A 13,524-nucleotide genomic window follows, 5' to 3' on the forward strand; every position below is an offset into this window, starting at 1 on the left:
CCTCGCTACGACTTAGGACAGCAACGCAATTGTGTTTGTTATCGTGGGGTAGGCTGAGGTTTTTCCGTCATAGGGGTCGATTATCCCTGAATCATGAGATGCTTAGGTAGATTTCTATCTAGGTGCGTAAAGGTCTTAGCAGGCAGGTGCGCTGACTAATAGTAGGGTAAGCCTCCGAGATAGGACGGGGGCAAAGTTCCTTCTTTGGAGATACAGGAAGTCCTGGCTCCTGGGTGTGAATATCATTGTCTTCTTATCCTTATCACGGCTTGGTCCAGTGGCTCCTGTAGTCGATACACAGACACAGAAAGGGGGGATGTCACATGACAGAGTCAATTGGGCAGGGCCTGCCTGGAATAACCTCACGACTCACGAGTTCACAACCTCACAACCCCACAACCTCCCAACTCCCAACAGCCGTGCACGACTTTACCGCAAGCAGCCTATATAAGGTCCCACCCAACAGCTAGCTCAGTCGACTCCAAATCCCTTATCAAGTCCAGCTCTTCCCCCCGGGAGAGCCCTCGAGAAACGAAGGATTCATGCCATACTAAAATCCCCCAGGCAGGCTTGGTCGCGGCCCACTCGCATCATCCACGAGGCAATGCGTAGCCATGCCCACGAATCACTTTTCTTGCAACCCCAAATTTGCTATCGCTAAACGCTTATCAGACTTTTCGGGCGTTGACGCGAGACACCAGCCCCCAAGGAAACGCTTCGCCAATGAGACGGGCGACAGATAAGTCGAGAAGGCGATCGGCCATGCAGGGATACGCTGCCCTTATCAGGATGGGTGACAGCTTATCTCGACACTTGAGCTGGTCAATCAATGATCATGATTCATGATAATGCTTGATTATTGGGTACTACAATGTAAGGAGTATAAAAGGGGAAAGATGGAGCAGGGATTAAGATCGATGGTATTCATGGTTGATGCTGGTTACACGACTCCTCCCGTCTGCGGTCTGCCCTTGGATCACTTGTCGACTTTCCCCTCCCCTCCTGTTCTCTTTCCAAAAACGCAGTTTATCTGTGTCGATATCTCCGGCTATAAGATTTCACTCTTTCCGCAATGAAGTTCCGACGGCCCCATCTCCGTGTCACGCAGCCCAAGTCGGCTTTCGCCGAAGGGAATGCCCGCTGGACCAACCTCGACCTCGATCCAGTTCCCCTCCACCGTCGGAAATGGGGTCCTATGAGCTTTATCTGTGAGTTCTCCTGAGCTCTGAGACGTACCCCCGCGTGTTGGTCTCAGTCAGTTGTTGACTTGTGGCTTGCCCGCCCACTCCAGCATACTGGATCTCCGACGCCTTCAACGCTGCAACATGGCAGTTCGCTAGCAGCATCATCGCCGTCGGGCTGAGCTGGCGGGAGTCTCTCGCCATTGTCGCCATCTCCTTCTTCATCATCTCCTTCGTCATCGCGGCCAACGGTGCCGTCGGCTCCATCTACCACATCCCCTTCCCCGTCATCGCCCGCGCGAGCTGGGGCTTCTGGGGCTCCTACGTCGCCATCATCTCCCGTGTCATCCTGGCCGTATTCTGGTTCGCGATCCAGAATATGAACGGCGGCAATGCCGTGAGCGCAATGATCGGTGCCATCTGGCCGAGTTTTAGGACCCTGAAGAACGGCATTCCCGAGAGCCAGGGTATCACGACGGCGGGCATGGTGGGATACGTGATCTTCTGGATCGCGCAGGTCCCTTTCCTCTGCGTCCACCCCAATAAGCTGCGATGGCTGTTTGCTGCCAAGTCCATCATCGTGCCCATTGCGTGGCTTGCGATCTTGATCTGGGCGTTTGTGGCGGAGGGCGGAGGCGCCATCTTCGATCAGAAGCCGACGGTCTCCGGGTCGAAGTATAGCTGGCTGTTTCTGGCGAACATGACTTCGGTGCTGGGCAACTATGCCACTCTGAGTGTGAACCAGGTATGTGATGTTTCCGAACCTTTGAAGGTGAGGGACCAAGACGGCAGACTGACTCGGTCACTCGGTAACAGTCCGACTTCTCGCGGTACTCGCGCGTCAGCCCGAAATGGCAGCTGCTCTACATCCCCATGCTCCCCATCGTCTTCACCTTCATCTCGTTCATCGGCATTGCCGCCTCCTCGGCCGGCCAGTCGCGCTACGGCGGCCAGATCCCCTGGGATCCGATCGTGCTCATCAACCTGTGGCCCAACCGCGCGTGCCGCTTCTTCGCCGCCTTCTCCTTCGCCCTCACCTCCCTGGGCGTCAACATCTCGGCTAACTCCCTCTCCGCCGCCAACGACCTGACCGCGCTCGCGCCGCAGTACATCAACCTGCGCCGCGGCCAGATCATCTGCGGCCTGCTGTCGTGGTGCCTCGTCCCCTGGAAGATCCTCGCCTCGGCCGGCAACTTCCTCAACTTCATGGCCGCCTACGCCATCTTCCTCGGCCCCATCGGCGCCATCATGCTCTGGGACTTCTGGCTCATCAAGCACCGCAAGTACGACATCCTCGCCCTCTACCAGCCCTCCAACCCCACCTACCGCTACTCCTCCTGGGGCACCAACTGGCGCGCCATCGTCGCCTTCCTCGTCGGAGTCGCGCCTAACCTCCCCGGCCTGGTTGAGTCCGTGAACAGCAGCATCCACGTCGGGGTGGGCATCCACCCGTACCAGTTTGGCTGGATGCTCGGGTTCGTCGCCACGAGCATTGTCTACGTGGGTCTGTCGTATCTGTTCCCGGCGCCGGAGACGATCATCGAGCGGGCCGTGCTTGCGGATGAGATCTACGATGCCCGCGGCACGGTGGAGGGGCTGGAGGTGGGCTCAGAGGAGGTGCTGGGCGACGGGGACCGGGAGGAGAAGATGTTGGGTACGAAGGAGGCCATACGGGAGACAAAGGGGGAATGAACGGGAACTGTAAAATAGTTTGGTCACTTGTTATGATTTGACGTGAGAGAAAACTTCCTTTTTATGTACAGAATTTTGGCCTGGCCTAGCCTGTTATAGCATGACATGACATGGCTTCTGAACCCCTTGTGGGTGGTAATGATTGTCAGATGGTGACATGTAGGGCTGGTGGTATGGTATTTGACCAGATCGTACCGAGCTGAGGAATTCCCCTTGACTCAAGGCACGGGTGGGCTTCCGCGTAGTCCGTCATGGCGGCCCTGGATGCTGCAGGGGTTGCCTGTCCCCAGCACGGCTCCGGTAAGAATATTGTATAAGCCCACAGAGGCAATGAACGACCAGGAAGTCTCTCGATGTCGAACAATCCGCCCACAAGGCCTCGCAGCTTTGAATTGCCGTACTCGCCGATATACCGCGCGACCCAAGCCGTCAGAAAGAACCCACTCGGGGGCCCAGTAATCATATACCAACGAGACAACCCTCGCCCCTTTTCAAGGACCCGGCCCGTACGCAATCGCCTCCTTAAGCACCTTACTCACCCCCGCCGACGCCCGGCCGACCTCGCCGCCCTCGCCGCGCGCCCCCTCCAACCCGCGCTGCACCGCGCCGAGAAACCGGCTCGCGAAAACCCGGTACCGGTCCTCGCGCGTCTCGTACATCTCGCCTTCCTCGTCCCGCGGCTGCCCGAACAGGTTCAGATGGATGTACGGCGCCGACGACCGCGGCACCATATGCTGCGCCGCGTGGCGCAGCGGGAACTCCCAGCCGGCGACCCCGGCTTCCGCGTCGCTCGCGTCCAGCCCGATCGCCGCCTCCGCGGGCCGCCCGATCCCGACCTGCAGGAACTCCGCCAGCGCGCCCAGCATCTTGATCATGGGCTTTCCCTGGGCCCCGGCCTTACCGAAGGAGGCGCGCGTCGCGGACGCGGACGCGGATACCGACGCCGACGACGACGAAGACCACTTGGACGACTCCTCGGTGTGCCAGCCCAGCACGGACAGAAAGCAGTTGAGCGTTTTGATCCAGCCGCCGGCGCAGGCGACGACCTCGGCGCCCGCGACGTCGACCAGCCACGCGAGCACCTCGACGGCGGACACGCGGAGGTCGGCCGCGAGGTGGGTCATGCCGGCGCGGATGTACGGCAGCAGCTGCGCGACGTGGTCCTGCACGTCGGCGGGCGGGAGCGCGCGCAGCAGCTTGAGCAGCTGCGTGCGGACGCCGTTGCTGGCGTCGAGGATGAGGGGCAGCAGCGTGGGGAGGATGGCGCTGACGGGCTGCGGGAGGGGGGAGTCTACGGGCCGCGAGACGATGGAGGTCGTCAGGTGGGCGAGGGAGTCGCGGCGCTGCGTGTCGGATTTGGACGAGGTGAGGGAGAGATGGTGGGTGAATTGGGCGTCGGCGGAGGGCGCCGAGATGTGCAGAGATTGTTGGTTGAGGACGATGGCTGCGGGTTGGCTTAGCCGGGGGGGTTTTTTTTTTTTTTTTTTTTTTTCTCCTCTCTTTCATAGAGCCTTTTGCAGGAGGGGAATGGACAGAGGCTTACATTTGGCCTTGAAGCTGGTGTCGGTGAAGTTCTCAGGCTTTGCTTTGGTCTTGCCGACTCGCAGTTTTGTTTTCTGGTATTTGGTGGTCAGCAATGCTTATCGCGGTTGAGATGGGTGTGCAACTTACTTGGAAATCCTTCTTTTTTTCCTTCTTCTTTTTCGCGCTGGAACCCATTCTGGCGGATTATGACCTTCGACGCCGCACCCAGACGCTTTCAATCTCAAACCGTCTGGACGGTGATACTGCCTTCAAAATTTTAGGCCGACTTGAGATATGAGACTCCGCAGGTCGCCCACGCACAAGTGACGAGACGAGGTTGAATGTGCGGTAATTGCTCTTGACCAGAGGCTACAGAGATGATTTCAAGTGTTTTCGAACAAAGTTACTGGGTTTCTGGCGTGCCAGCGAGACTGATTCCGGATGATGTCTTGACGCCGTTTCCTTTTTTTTTATGCAACGGCACGTGATATCATGTGACTGATAGCCTGAGGCAGCATGGCTCACCCAGTATAAGTCAGTGGGAGTTCAACAGGTGGATATCAAGTCTAATTCCACGGCGATGCTATGGAATGGACTTTGTATAAAATATATATATATTTATATATTCCTGGGTCCAGCTAGGAGAATTGACAGAAATATGATCAATTATGGCGTGGCCTTTGTCATGCTCAGAATCCAAGTCAATTCTACCCTGTCACTATCATCATCCATCTGTACTACTGCATTTACATCTGGAATCCCTAGGGGCATAGTCTAGAGTAGAAGAACTATTAGAACCAATTTCTAAGCCCATATCCAGCTGGCCATTATGGCCTTGAACGCCTTCTTGCACCCTCGCAGCATCCAACTCAATCCACCACATCGACAAAACCAGAAAAACAAACCTCAAGCTTCCTCCCCAGACCCATTCATCTCGTCCGGGTATGGGACCCCCCGAAAAGCCCAATTCCGGGGGGCTAATCTCTGCGGCCACTTCGCATATCATCTGGCAAGCATCTGTTATGTAGTCCGTTGCAGCTCATGCCCCTTTACAACCATCAATCAGCCGAACCATCCCAATCCACACACCACACCACCAGACAAAGAAAAAGAAAAAGAAAAAAAAAGACATACCCCTTGATCCACCCCCCAGCGCCTTCGCCACCGTCTCCTGCGCAGCCTGCAACATCCCCTTTCCACCAGACCCTCCATCCCTCTCCCCTTCCCCCCCCTCAAACGACTCCTGCCATTCCTGCGCCCGCATCCCACGCGGCACATCCGATAACCGCCGCCTCGTCGACGAGGTATCCCCTGCCATCACTCAGCCCTCAAATCATAACCGCCGCCCGTATAGGGGGTTGGTGAGGAAGGATAATGGAAGGGGTAGAGGGACAATACCCGGCTGCATGGCTGCGGCGATCTGATCCGCGACGCTGCTGGCGGATTCCTTGGTGTGGTCGATGAAGGACGGGTTGTGCAGCGTTGGGGTGATGGGGTCGGAGGCTTCTTCGGGGTAGGAGGAGCGGTTGTCGCCCTGGTGGGACGATGTGAGTATGGGATCTATCTTGTTTGGAGTTGGGGCTGGGGTTCGGAAGAGGGAGAGAGGGAGAGAGGGAGGACAGACTGCCATTGCGGACATGGGTGTATGGATAGATGTATAGACTGGAGTGCACTGAATTGGGGGTGATGGTGAGATGGGTTATACTAACTACTACGACAGACGAAGGAGAGATATAAGATGGATATCATGATGTGATGTCATGCTCACGCAGAGCCATCTTGACTGACTTCATAATAGAATCAGATCAGTGTCCATCGTCCAGGTCCAGAAGTGATTTCAATAAGTGGAAAATGCCCGTATATTGGACTCAAATACACAAGCTCGGCATAGGTCTATATGATTAAGAATATCGCAAAGAAAGAATAATGAGACTAACATCAGAATCAAACACAGAGATGCGCACTTCTGCCCGGCCCCAAGTCCCAGTTAAAAAAAAAAAAAAGATTGAAAACATGGGAGCAACACAGAAAACCGAAAAGACAAGAGTCGCAGAGAAAGCACACACGCAAAATGGCAACAAGACTCAAGAACAGTGAGACTGGGGGTTCCGGACAGACGCGATTGTATCAAGCAAACTGAAATCATCAAATCAACATGAAAACGCAGACAAGGTTGGTGTTCTGTATCCAATCTCCCGGTCCCACACCACGTATGCGCGCGGCTGACTTGGCACGAAAGAAAAATAAATAGAAAATAAGGAAGAGTCGAAGATTATCGGCAACCATTATCATAAGCCGGTTGCCGGTTTTAGGGAAAGACGTGTATCGCGACCCTCTCCCTTCCATTACCACATGTAGACATCACCAATCTGTGGGAAAGAAGAGAAACCCGGAAAGAGTATCGCAGTAGTCATGTTCATGTTTCCCAGATCAAAGTCCATCATGCCTGGCGTGGTATCCTGCTGCACCCATTTTCGCCCTCGATCCTTTTGTGTTTCTTCGATTCGTGTCAGTCGTAGGCAATTTTGGTTCGTCAGAGGGCACTTCATCGGTCAGGCCACGGTCAACATTATCAAAACACCTTCTTCGTCTAGTAGCAACTCCTTCCATCCCCTGTTGATCTCAGCTTCGAGCGTAATTCGTCACATCTATAAAGTCATGGCGTAAAAAAAAAAAATAAAATAAAAATAAAAAATTCAAAAAAAGGAGTCGAGAGTGCCCCCCTGGTTAGACTGGAGGGGAGAATGGGAACAGATGGCAACGGAGTTGGAAGCATTTTTCAGCCTATAGACTCATGGTCAACCACTCCCATTCTTGACTCGCACCCTGTCCCCCAGCTATACTGTGGTTCGCCGGATTGGCCGCGGCGGGAGGCATGGCTGGTGCCAACGGAACCACCTTGGACCGGCCGCCCAACGAGCTGCTCGCCTTGTTGCTGTCATCAACTCCATCCACATCACTGGCCTTCTCCAATCGCCGTTGACGCTTGGGGGCCACCTGGACAGAACTGCGACTTTGTGCGGCACTCGAGGGAGTGGACTTGGGTGGTGCCGCGGCAATGGGGACGACACCAGACTTGCCCATCACGGCGGCCGCGCGGATGGCGGGTGCTGGAGCGCTTCCAGACATCGCAGGTGGCGATTCGGAGGCAGTGCCGCTATGCGCGCGACTTGAGGTGGGCGGTGTCACCGCTGCCTGCTGGACCGAGTTCTTGCGGGATGACTTCTTGGTCGAGCGGGAAACGCCGACAGCCAGGCTGTTGGCGCTGCTGCGGTTCCGCTTCTTGATGACATCCGTCTTCAACGACAGCGGACGAACCACTCCGTGGAGCTTGAGGAAGAGACCGCACGCGTTGCAGAGAGGCTGGCCTTCCGGGTTGCGGCGCCACAGCGGGGTGGTTTGAGTAAAGCAGTTGGTACAGGTCGTGGGCCCAGTGTTCTGCTCGCCGTTCTTAGAGCCACCAGGGCTGGCCGGCCGGGACGGAACAGCGCTGCTGAGTCCCGATTCCGGAGGCGTATTGGGCGAGGTGTGAGAGGTGTTGTTCATGCTCTGACGCAGGAGCTGGTTGGCATTCGGCGTGGAGGTGGTCCGAGCAATCTTTTGACGGCGAGGATCCTGCTCGCGATTGCGCACTTCACTGACCGAGGCCACGGACCCATGCGTACGGCCTAGGCTGCCACCGTGGTTCCACTCACTGGGGATATCCATCATATCCGCCGAGCCAATGGTGACATGCTTGCGGTGCTGCGCGCTGAAGCCAGGCAGCGAATGGAACGATCCCGGGAACTGCGACTCCCACGGCATCCCGTTCATCTCGGGAGGATTGTCATCGAAATCCACAGGCATAGCCAAGCCCGCACGTTCGGGGAAGTTGGTGCCATCGTCATCCTCGTTATCCGAATCCGCGCCGAACGAGAAGATGCCAGCATGCGAGTTGGAGGTGGGGAAGTCACTTGGGTTCAGCACCTGAGTGGGATCAACGTGTTGCTGGTGAGGAATGGGATAGCCGGGCGAATGGACGGCAGATGGAGGATTGCTCACGTGGGGCAGTCCGTGCTGCTGCTGCTGTTCAGTGTTGGTATTGTTGTTGTACATGTATCGAGGCTGCAGCGAAGCGGATAGATTGGACCGCTGCGTGATGTAACTGGGAACACGCCGCTGAGTCCGAGCATCGATCGAAGGCATATCAAAATACATGGAATGCTCGCCATCGTACGTGGGTTGAGGGGTCGACACGGTCGACTGGTAGCCCGATGGAGGCGGAGAAAAGAAATCGGTCGAATTGAGCGACGAGGCGACGGGGGTTTGAGCATAGAGGTTGGCAAAGGGGTTTGCCGAAGTCATTGGAGAGTCGCTGGGGGAGAAAGTGAAGTGAGACTGGTAAGGACCAGCCGAGGCGAGAATGGGATCTTCGCCCAAGTTGAACGTATCCAGCCCAAAGGGAACGCCCGGTGAAGTGTGATTGTTGTGACTTTGGGAGGCACTGTGAGGGATGGCAAACCCGGCCGACGACGAATCCAAGGTATAGTCCGGAACACCGGCCGACAAATCCAGATCCTGAGCCAACAGGGCATTCGAGACGGGCGGAACCTGCGGAGACGACTCGGCCGGCCGCTTGCGGGTGGGGATCTGGAGATTGAAGAACTGCCGCTCATCAATGCTGGTCTTCCGCACGCGACGCGGCACGTAGCCAAACTCGTTGTTCCGGCGCTGATTTTGAGGCGGGTGAGGGAGAGAAGCCGGCACAGGAGTGGATTCGGCCGACTGCTCCTTCCGCGGTTTGATGGGTATCGCCATGGATGATCGTCCTCCTCTTTCTGCGGGAGGCGACTGCGGGCGATCGGCAGGAGAGTCAATAGGAATAATGAAGTCGTCGATGTTCATGGGATCGGATGCAAGGTCGATGGCCATCGAGGGGTGTGCAAAGGTCGGTGGACGGTCGGCCTGACGAAGCTGGGCGATCCCGCTCGGCCCCAAGCTCCCACTGCTTTGCATTGTTGGGCTATATTGTATAAGAGCGACGGTTAGTCTTCAAACAAGGGACGAGCGCATCGCAAGTAGAAAGATAAATCTCGCTTGATGTTTTTTTTTTTTTTTGTTTCTTTCTTCTCGGGAGGAAGTTAAAAAAGAAAAAAAAAAAAGCCTACCGAGACTGCTGGAGCCGTTCCCGTTCTTTCCGTTTTAAACTCATGGCCATCATGCGCCAGGTGAGGTTTTCCATGCGCTCCTGGTTGGGCAGCTGAGCTTTTGTTCTAGAGTAGAGCTTCCATATTTGCGTGGCCAATGGATCGGTTTTCTGCAGCTCATCTGGGTTTTCTACCCCCGGTCGTGGAGCACCGTTTCTCCACTCAGGGAAGAGAGAGTCGTGCAGCAGACCGTCCTGGACGTGAGACGAATCCGGTGGACTGATGGAGGAACCGAAGGAGAAATCGTCGGATAGTTGGGAGGAGTGATGGAAATTGGTGGAGGATCGGTCAGGGTCGGCGACGTCGTACCGAGAGAAAGCGGAGGCAGCGGATGCGGTCGGTCGCGCTGCCTCAGGCCGTCCTCCATGGCTCATCCCCGACATGATCCCGGTCTGGAAAGGTATATATAGCCCCGTAGTCCGAGGTAACGGAGATATAGATTGGGAAGGAAAAGGGAAGGAAAGAGAGATAAGGAATCAGGAAAGAAAGATAACCGGAGAGGAGTCCGAGGGAGAGATAAGGGGAGAGAGAAAAAAAAAAAGGCCGTACGTTCGCAGGGAGAAGAGAGCGGCGGCCCTTGGTGGAACACCGCGAACGAGAAACTGAGGGGAAAGGGAACACCAGCACGAGGAAATCAATTGTGCGTCTACCCGCCGTAAACGACCAGATCCGAGATCCCTGGTCGAGAGGGATATTAATAGGGGTTTTAATTTGATTGATGCAGAGAACGGGCCAGTGGATGGCGAGGCTAGGATCTCGTTTTGATGCAGTCAGACGGTTGTTCTGGAGAAGAGTCGAGTCGTCGAGGACTCCGTTTCGTCGAGTGAGAGGGAGAAGTGAGAGAAAGAAGATGACTAGACTAGCAGTAGAGTAGTAGCAGGACAGGACTGAGTGAGAAAAGGTCAGCCAAGCTGTGGCTCTCAAGTACATACGCCATGGGGAATGAAGGAACTTCCCCCCAAGAAAAAGAGAACAAGTGCATGCTTACCCAGGTCCGGTACAGGTACTTTTGTGTTGATGTCTTGCGCTGTCTCTCTCTATCTATTTTCCTTGGAAATTGCTTTCGTCAATGATCTTGTTCTTTTTTTTTTTTCTTGCTTTGTGCGTGTCTGAGAGGGAGGAAGGCTAGGCCCTCCAGACGCACAGGACCAGGAAGTTAATCAAGATGGGTCAGGGTGTATCAAGAGGGGATGGGAGACACGGAGAAGACTAGAGAAGAGCTTTGACCAAAGCAAAGCGCACGGAGCAAGGATAAAAAGAAAGGAAAAAAAAAAAGCAAAGAACGGAATTCAGAAGAGGGATAGAGGTCCAATCCCAGCAGATCACGTAGGATAAGTGAGAGGAGGAGGGAGAGGAGGGGGGGGAGGCTAATTGCACGAGCTCTGGCCTTGCATAAATAGGACTGTGTGGAGGAAGAAAAATGACAATGGAGAGAGAGAGAGAGATGAAGAGGAAGAGAAGAAGAAGAGGAAGATGGAGATGGAGATGGAGCTGGAGATGGGGGGAGAACAGTCCTCCGTAAAGAGGATGATGACGAGGTGGAGGAACTTTACTTACAGCAACAGAATCAGAATAAGAAAAGGGAGAAGAGGAGGAGGAAGAAGGAGAAGAAGAAGAAGAAGAAGAATCCCTACTCTCAGTTGCTCCCAAAACTCATACCACCAGATCAGAAGCCGAATAGAGAAAGCAATTATGATGATGATTATTATTCGCAGCCTGGAGATTTTCCTACTTTCCGCCGTAAGAAAAGAGAAAATAAGCAAAAAGGAATCCAACGTCCGGGCGGAGCAGAAACATACTAATAGTAGTAGGTAGTACTCTAAGGTATTAATTAAGATTTGATAATTCATGATTCTGATGGGAATCATTGCGGTTGCTAAGCCTATCTACATCGACATCATGCATATGCGCCTTCCCACTACTCCCACGATAAATTAGATTGAAAACACTATTGATGGGACATGTCATGCTCTAGTCTCTTCTCTCTCTCTCTCTCTCTCTCTCTCTCTAGTAGACTCCTCCCCTCCCATCGTTCTCAATAACTGTCTAGATACACTCTCTCCAGAGTGGCCGAGTACAGTTGTCATGACCTGAAAGAATACGCCGTAATGCGTATTACCAAAACCATCTTCCAGGGTCAATTTGAATCCCGGGCTCCAGAGTGGCGACCCGGATTTTAGCTGTTTTTTAGACTTTGGCCATGGATGTTCTCGAAGGAAGCTTTGTATCCAGAGAGATTCAGACAGATTTCCATCATCTGTAGGTAGTCTTATTGTACAATAAATATACAGTAGTCTCCGGATTATATATTGAGAACTAGAATAGAATAGTATATATATATCTATATAGATATATATATACTTCAAAACTTTCCCTCTACTCAACAATGCAATGGGATCAACAACAGGAAACAATTTTCCGTCCTCCAGCCCTCCAATTTCAACGGCTAAAATCCAATCCAATCCTACCTCTTCCGCCCAGTAACTACTAACTACTAACTACTAACCGAGACTTTTTCTTAGTTAGGTACCTCCTACTACTAGTTACTAGTTCCCACTACCTACTGCCTGGTGTCCAATCATACTATCCAGAACCCCCCCCCTTCTTCCCCCGCCACACGAGCTTACCAGGGGACGGACTTGTAAAGTTGTAACTTGTAAGGCACTTCGTGTCCTTCCGCTTCAGTGACTCTCAAAGCATCGTGATTCGTGCTCTTCGTTCTGATTCCCCGGTACTGTGTCATCCGGCATGTGTAAAAGTACGGACACTGAATCGAGAGAGTCCCCAGTCCGCGCAACAAGCTCTACGGACCAGTCATCCTGAAGCTCTAGAATCAATCCCCCATCTCTTCTTTCCACTAACGAGAGCGGGATTCGGAATCATTCATTGAGAATGCCATGGCTGAGAGAATCCTTGGCTCAAATTGATTCCCCCCTGTCTCATTCAATGGCGAAGAAATAATGGGGTGATTCATGCTGACTCCTCCGTTGCAAATCCATCAATACTACGGAGGAGAAAGAGATCTCATCGGATGAGAATCTGTATACTTCGGGCCAGGGGTGAACATCTGAGACAAGAAGGATGCGTAGAGGGACTGGAGCTTAGACCATGTCCGGAAGCTGATCGAGGATTGGGGCGGACAAGACGTCTATGCCCTATGTAGGGTGCACAGGTGCACCGCGACTGGATAGTGTACCGCTGTCTCGAATCTCGAACCTCGATAGATAGAAACTCCGTGCTCGATAGTGAATAGTCAGACGCCATCCGCAATCGCGCCGCCATGGCCCATGCGACTGCAAAGTTCCTGAACGTAGCGCCGATTCGGGCCGATTTTGGGCCTCGTTGGGTAGCGTGTCCGTTTTCTAGCCCGGAGCCCGCATCCACTGCACAATGCTGACTGCACCCTGCAAACTTGTGTCTGGCTCCGCTCATCGGACAGTCACCACAAGCCAGGTTGGACGCTGCTCCGGGTATAGGAGGGAGTAATATAATACATCTGCCAGACTCACGCTAGTGTTCCTCAGCGGAGCGGGACCTTCATGTCCAGGTCGAACACTCGCGCATCCCCGTCTGGACCGGCCACGTCCCGAAAATCTAAGGTGCACGAAGCCGCAGTCTTGCACACTAGACGCCAGATGGCTGGAAACCTCGGAAGAAATCATCATTTACATGACAACAACCCCCAAGACCCAAGCCCGTCCGCTTGTTTGTCGGATCGTCCGCGAAAGAAGGACAATTCTCGGACTTGAGGGCATCAGATGGAGGAGAGACAAAGGAAGCTAAGAAGTCAGGCTAAGCAAAGGATAAATATCCGGTCGGTGCAATCATGCAGTGCCATTATTGAGACGTGCTGCGAATCTCACCGAGAGTCGTTAGGTTCCTATTTTACCCGAGCCTTCGTATGAAACACGTAACAAACAGATCGTTGGTGCGTCTCGTCA

At 54.0% G+C, this 13,524-nt stretch overlaps 4 protein-coding genes across 4 annotated transcripts, besides 10 other annotated features; 1 reads left to right on the forward strand and 3 right to left on the reverse strand.

The window, feature by feature from the left end:
- The first annotated feature begins 378 nt into the window (after positions 1-378).
- Positions 379-412: a microsatellite.
- A 660-nt stretch (positions 413-1,072) lies between these two features.
- Positions 1,073-2,873, forward strand: ACLA_098540 (nucleobase cation symporter-1 family protein; the record flags this gene model as incomplete). The annotated part of the gene is made up of 3 exons (XM_001270337.1): positions 1,073-1,208; positions 1,292-1,926; positions 1,998-2,873. The coding sequence occupies 3 exons, from the start codon at positions 1,073-1,075 to the stop codon at positions 2,871-2,873; spliced, it is 1,647 nt and encodes a 548-aa protein (XP_001270338.1).
- Positions 2,874-3,364: 491 nt separating this feature from the next.
- ACLA_098550 (IPI1/TEX10 family protein) lies at positions 3,365-4,592 on the reverse strand (the record flags this gene model as incomplete). The annotated part of the gene is made up of 3 exons (XM_001270338.1): positions 3,365-4,317; positions 4,417-4,489; positions 4,545-4,592. The coding sequence occupies 3 exons, from the start codon at positions 4,590-4,592 to the stop codon at positions 3,365-3,367; spliced, it is 1,074 nt and encodes a 357-aa protein (XP_001270339.1).
- Positions 4,343-4,365: a microsatellite.
- A 1,037-nt stretch (positions 4,593-5,629) lies between the features above and the next one.
- On the reverse strand, positions 5,630-6,036 carry ACLA_098560 (uncharacterized protein; the record flags this gene model as incomplete). The annotated part of the gene is made up of 2 exons (XM_001270339.1): positions 5,630-5,724; positions 5,796-6,036. The coding sequence occupies 2 exons, from the start codon at positions 6,034-6,036 to the stop codon at positions 5,630-5,632; spliced, it is 336 nt and encodes a 111-aa protein (XP_001270340.1).
- Positions 6,037-7,062: 1,026 nt separating this feature from the next.
- Positions 7,063-7,102: a microsatellite.
- Positions 7,103-7,181: 79 nt separating this feature from the next.
- Positions 7,182-9,966, reverse strand: ACLA_098570 (GATA-type transcription factor; the record flags this gene model as incomplete). Its single annotated transcript, XM_001270340.1, has 2 exons — positions 7,182-9,399; positions 9,545-9,966. 2 exons carry the CDS (start codon positions 9,964-9,966, stop codon positions 7,182-7,184), a joined length of 2,640 nt encoding a protein of 879 aa, XP_001270341.1.
- A 1,088-nt stretch (positions 9,967-11,054) lies between these two features.
- Positions 11,055-11,083: a microsatellite.
- Positions 11,084-11,152: 69 nt separating this feature from the next.
- Positions 11,153-11,210: a microsatellite.
- Positions 11,181-11,209: a microsatellite.
- Positions 11,211-11,558: 348 nt separating the features above from the next.
- Positions 11,559-11,591: a microsatellite.
- Positions 11,559-11,592: a microsatellite.
- A 321-nt stretch (positions 11,593-11,913) lies between these two features.
- Positions 11,914-11,943: a microsatellite.
- Positions 11,944-12,064: 121 nt separating this feature from the next.
- Positions 12,065-12,088: a microsatellite.
- The last annotated feature ends 1,436 nt before the right edge of the window (positions 12,089-13,524 follow it).

Source organism: Aspergillus clavatus, genomic scaffold, assembly GCF_000002715.2.
Source record: "Aspergillus clavatus NRRL 1 1099423829804 genomic scaffold, whole genome shotgun sequence".
Taxonomy (NCBI): domain Eukaryota; kingdom Fungi; phylum Ascomycota; class Eurotiomycetes; order Eurotiales; family Aspergillaceae; genus Aspergillus; species Aspergillus clavatus.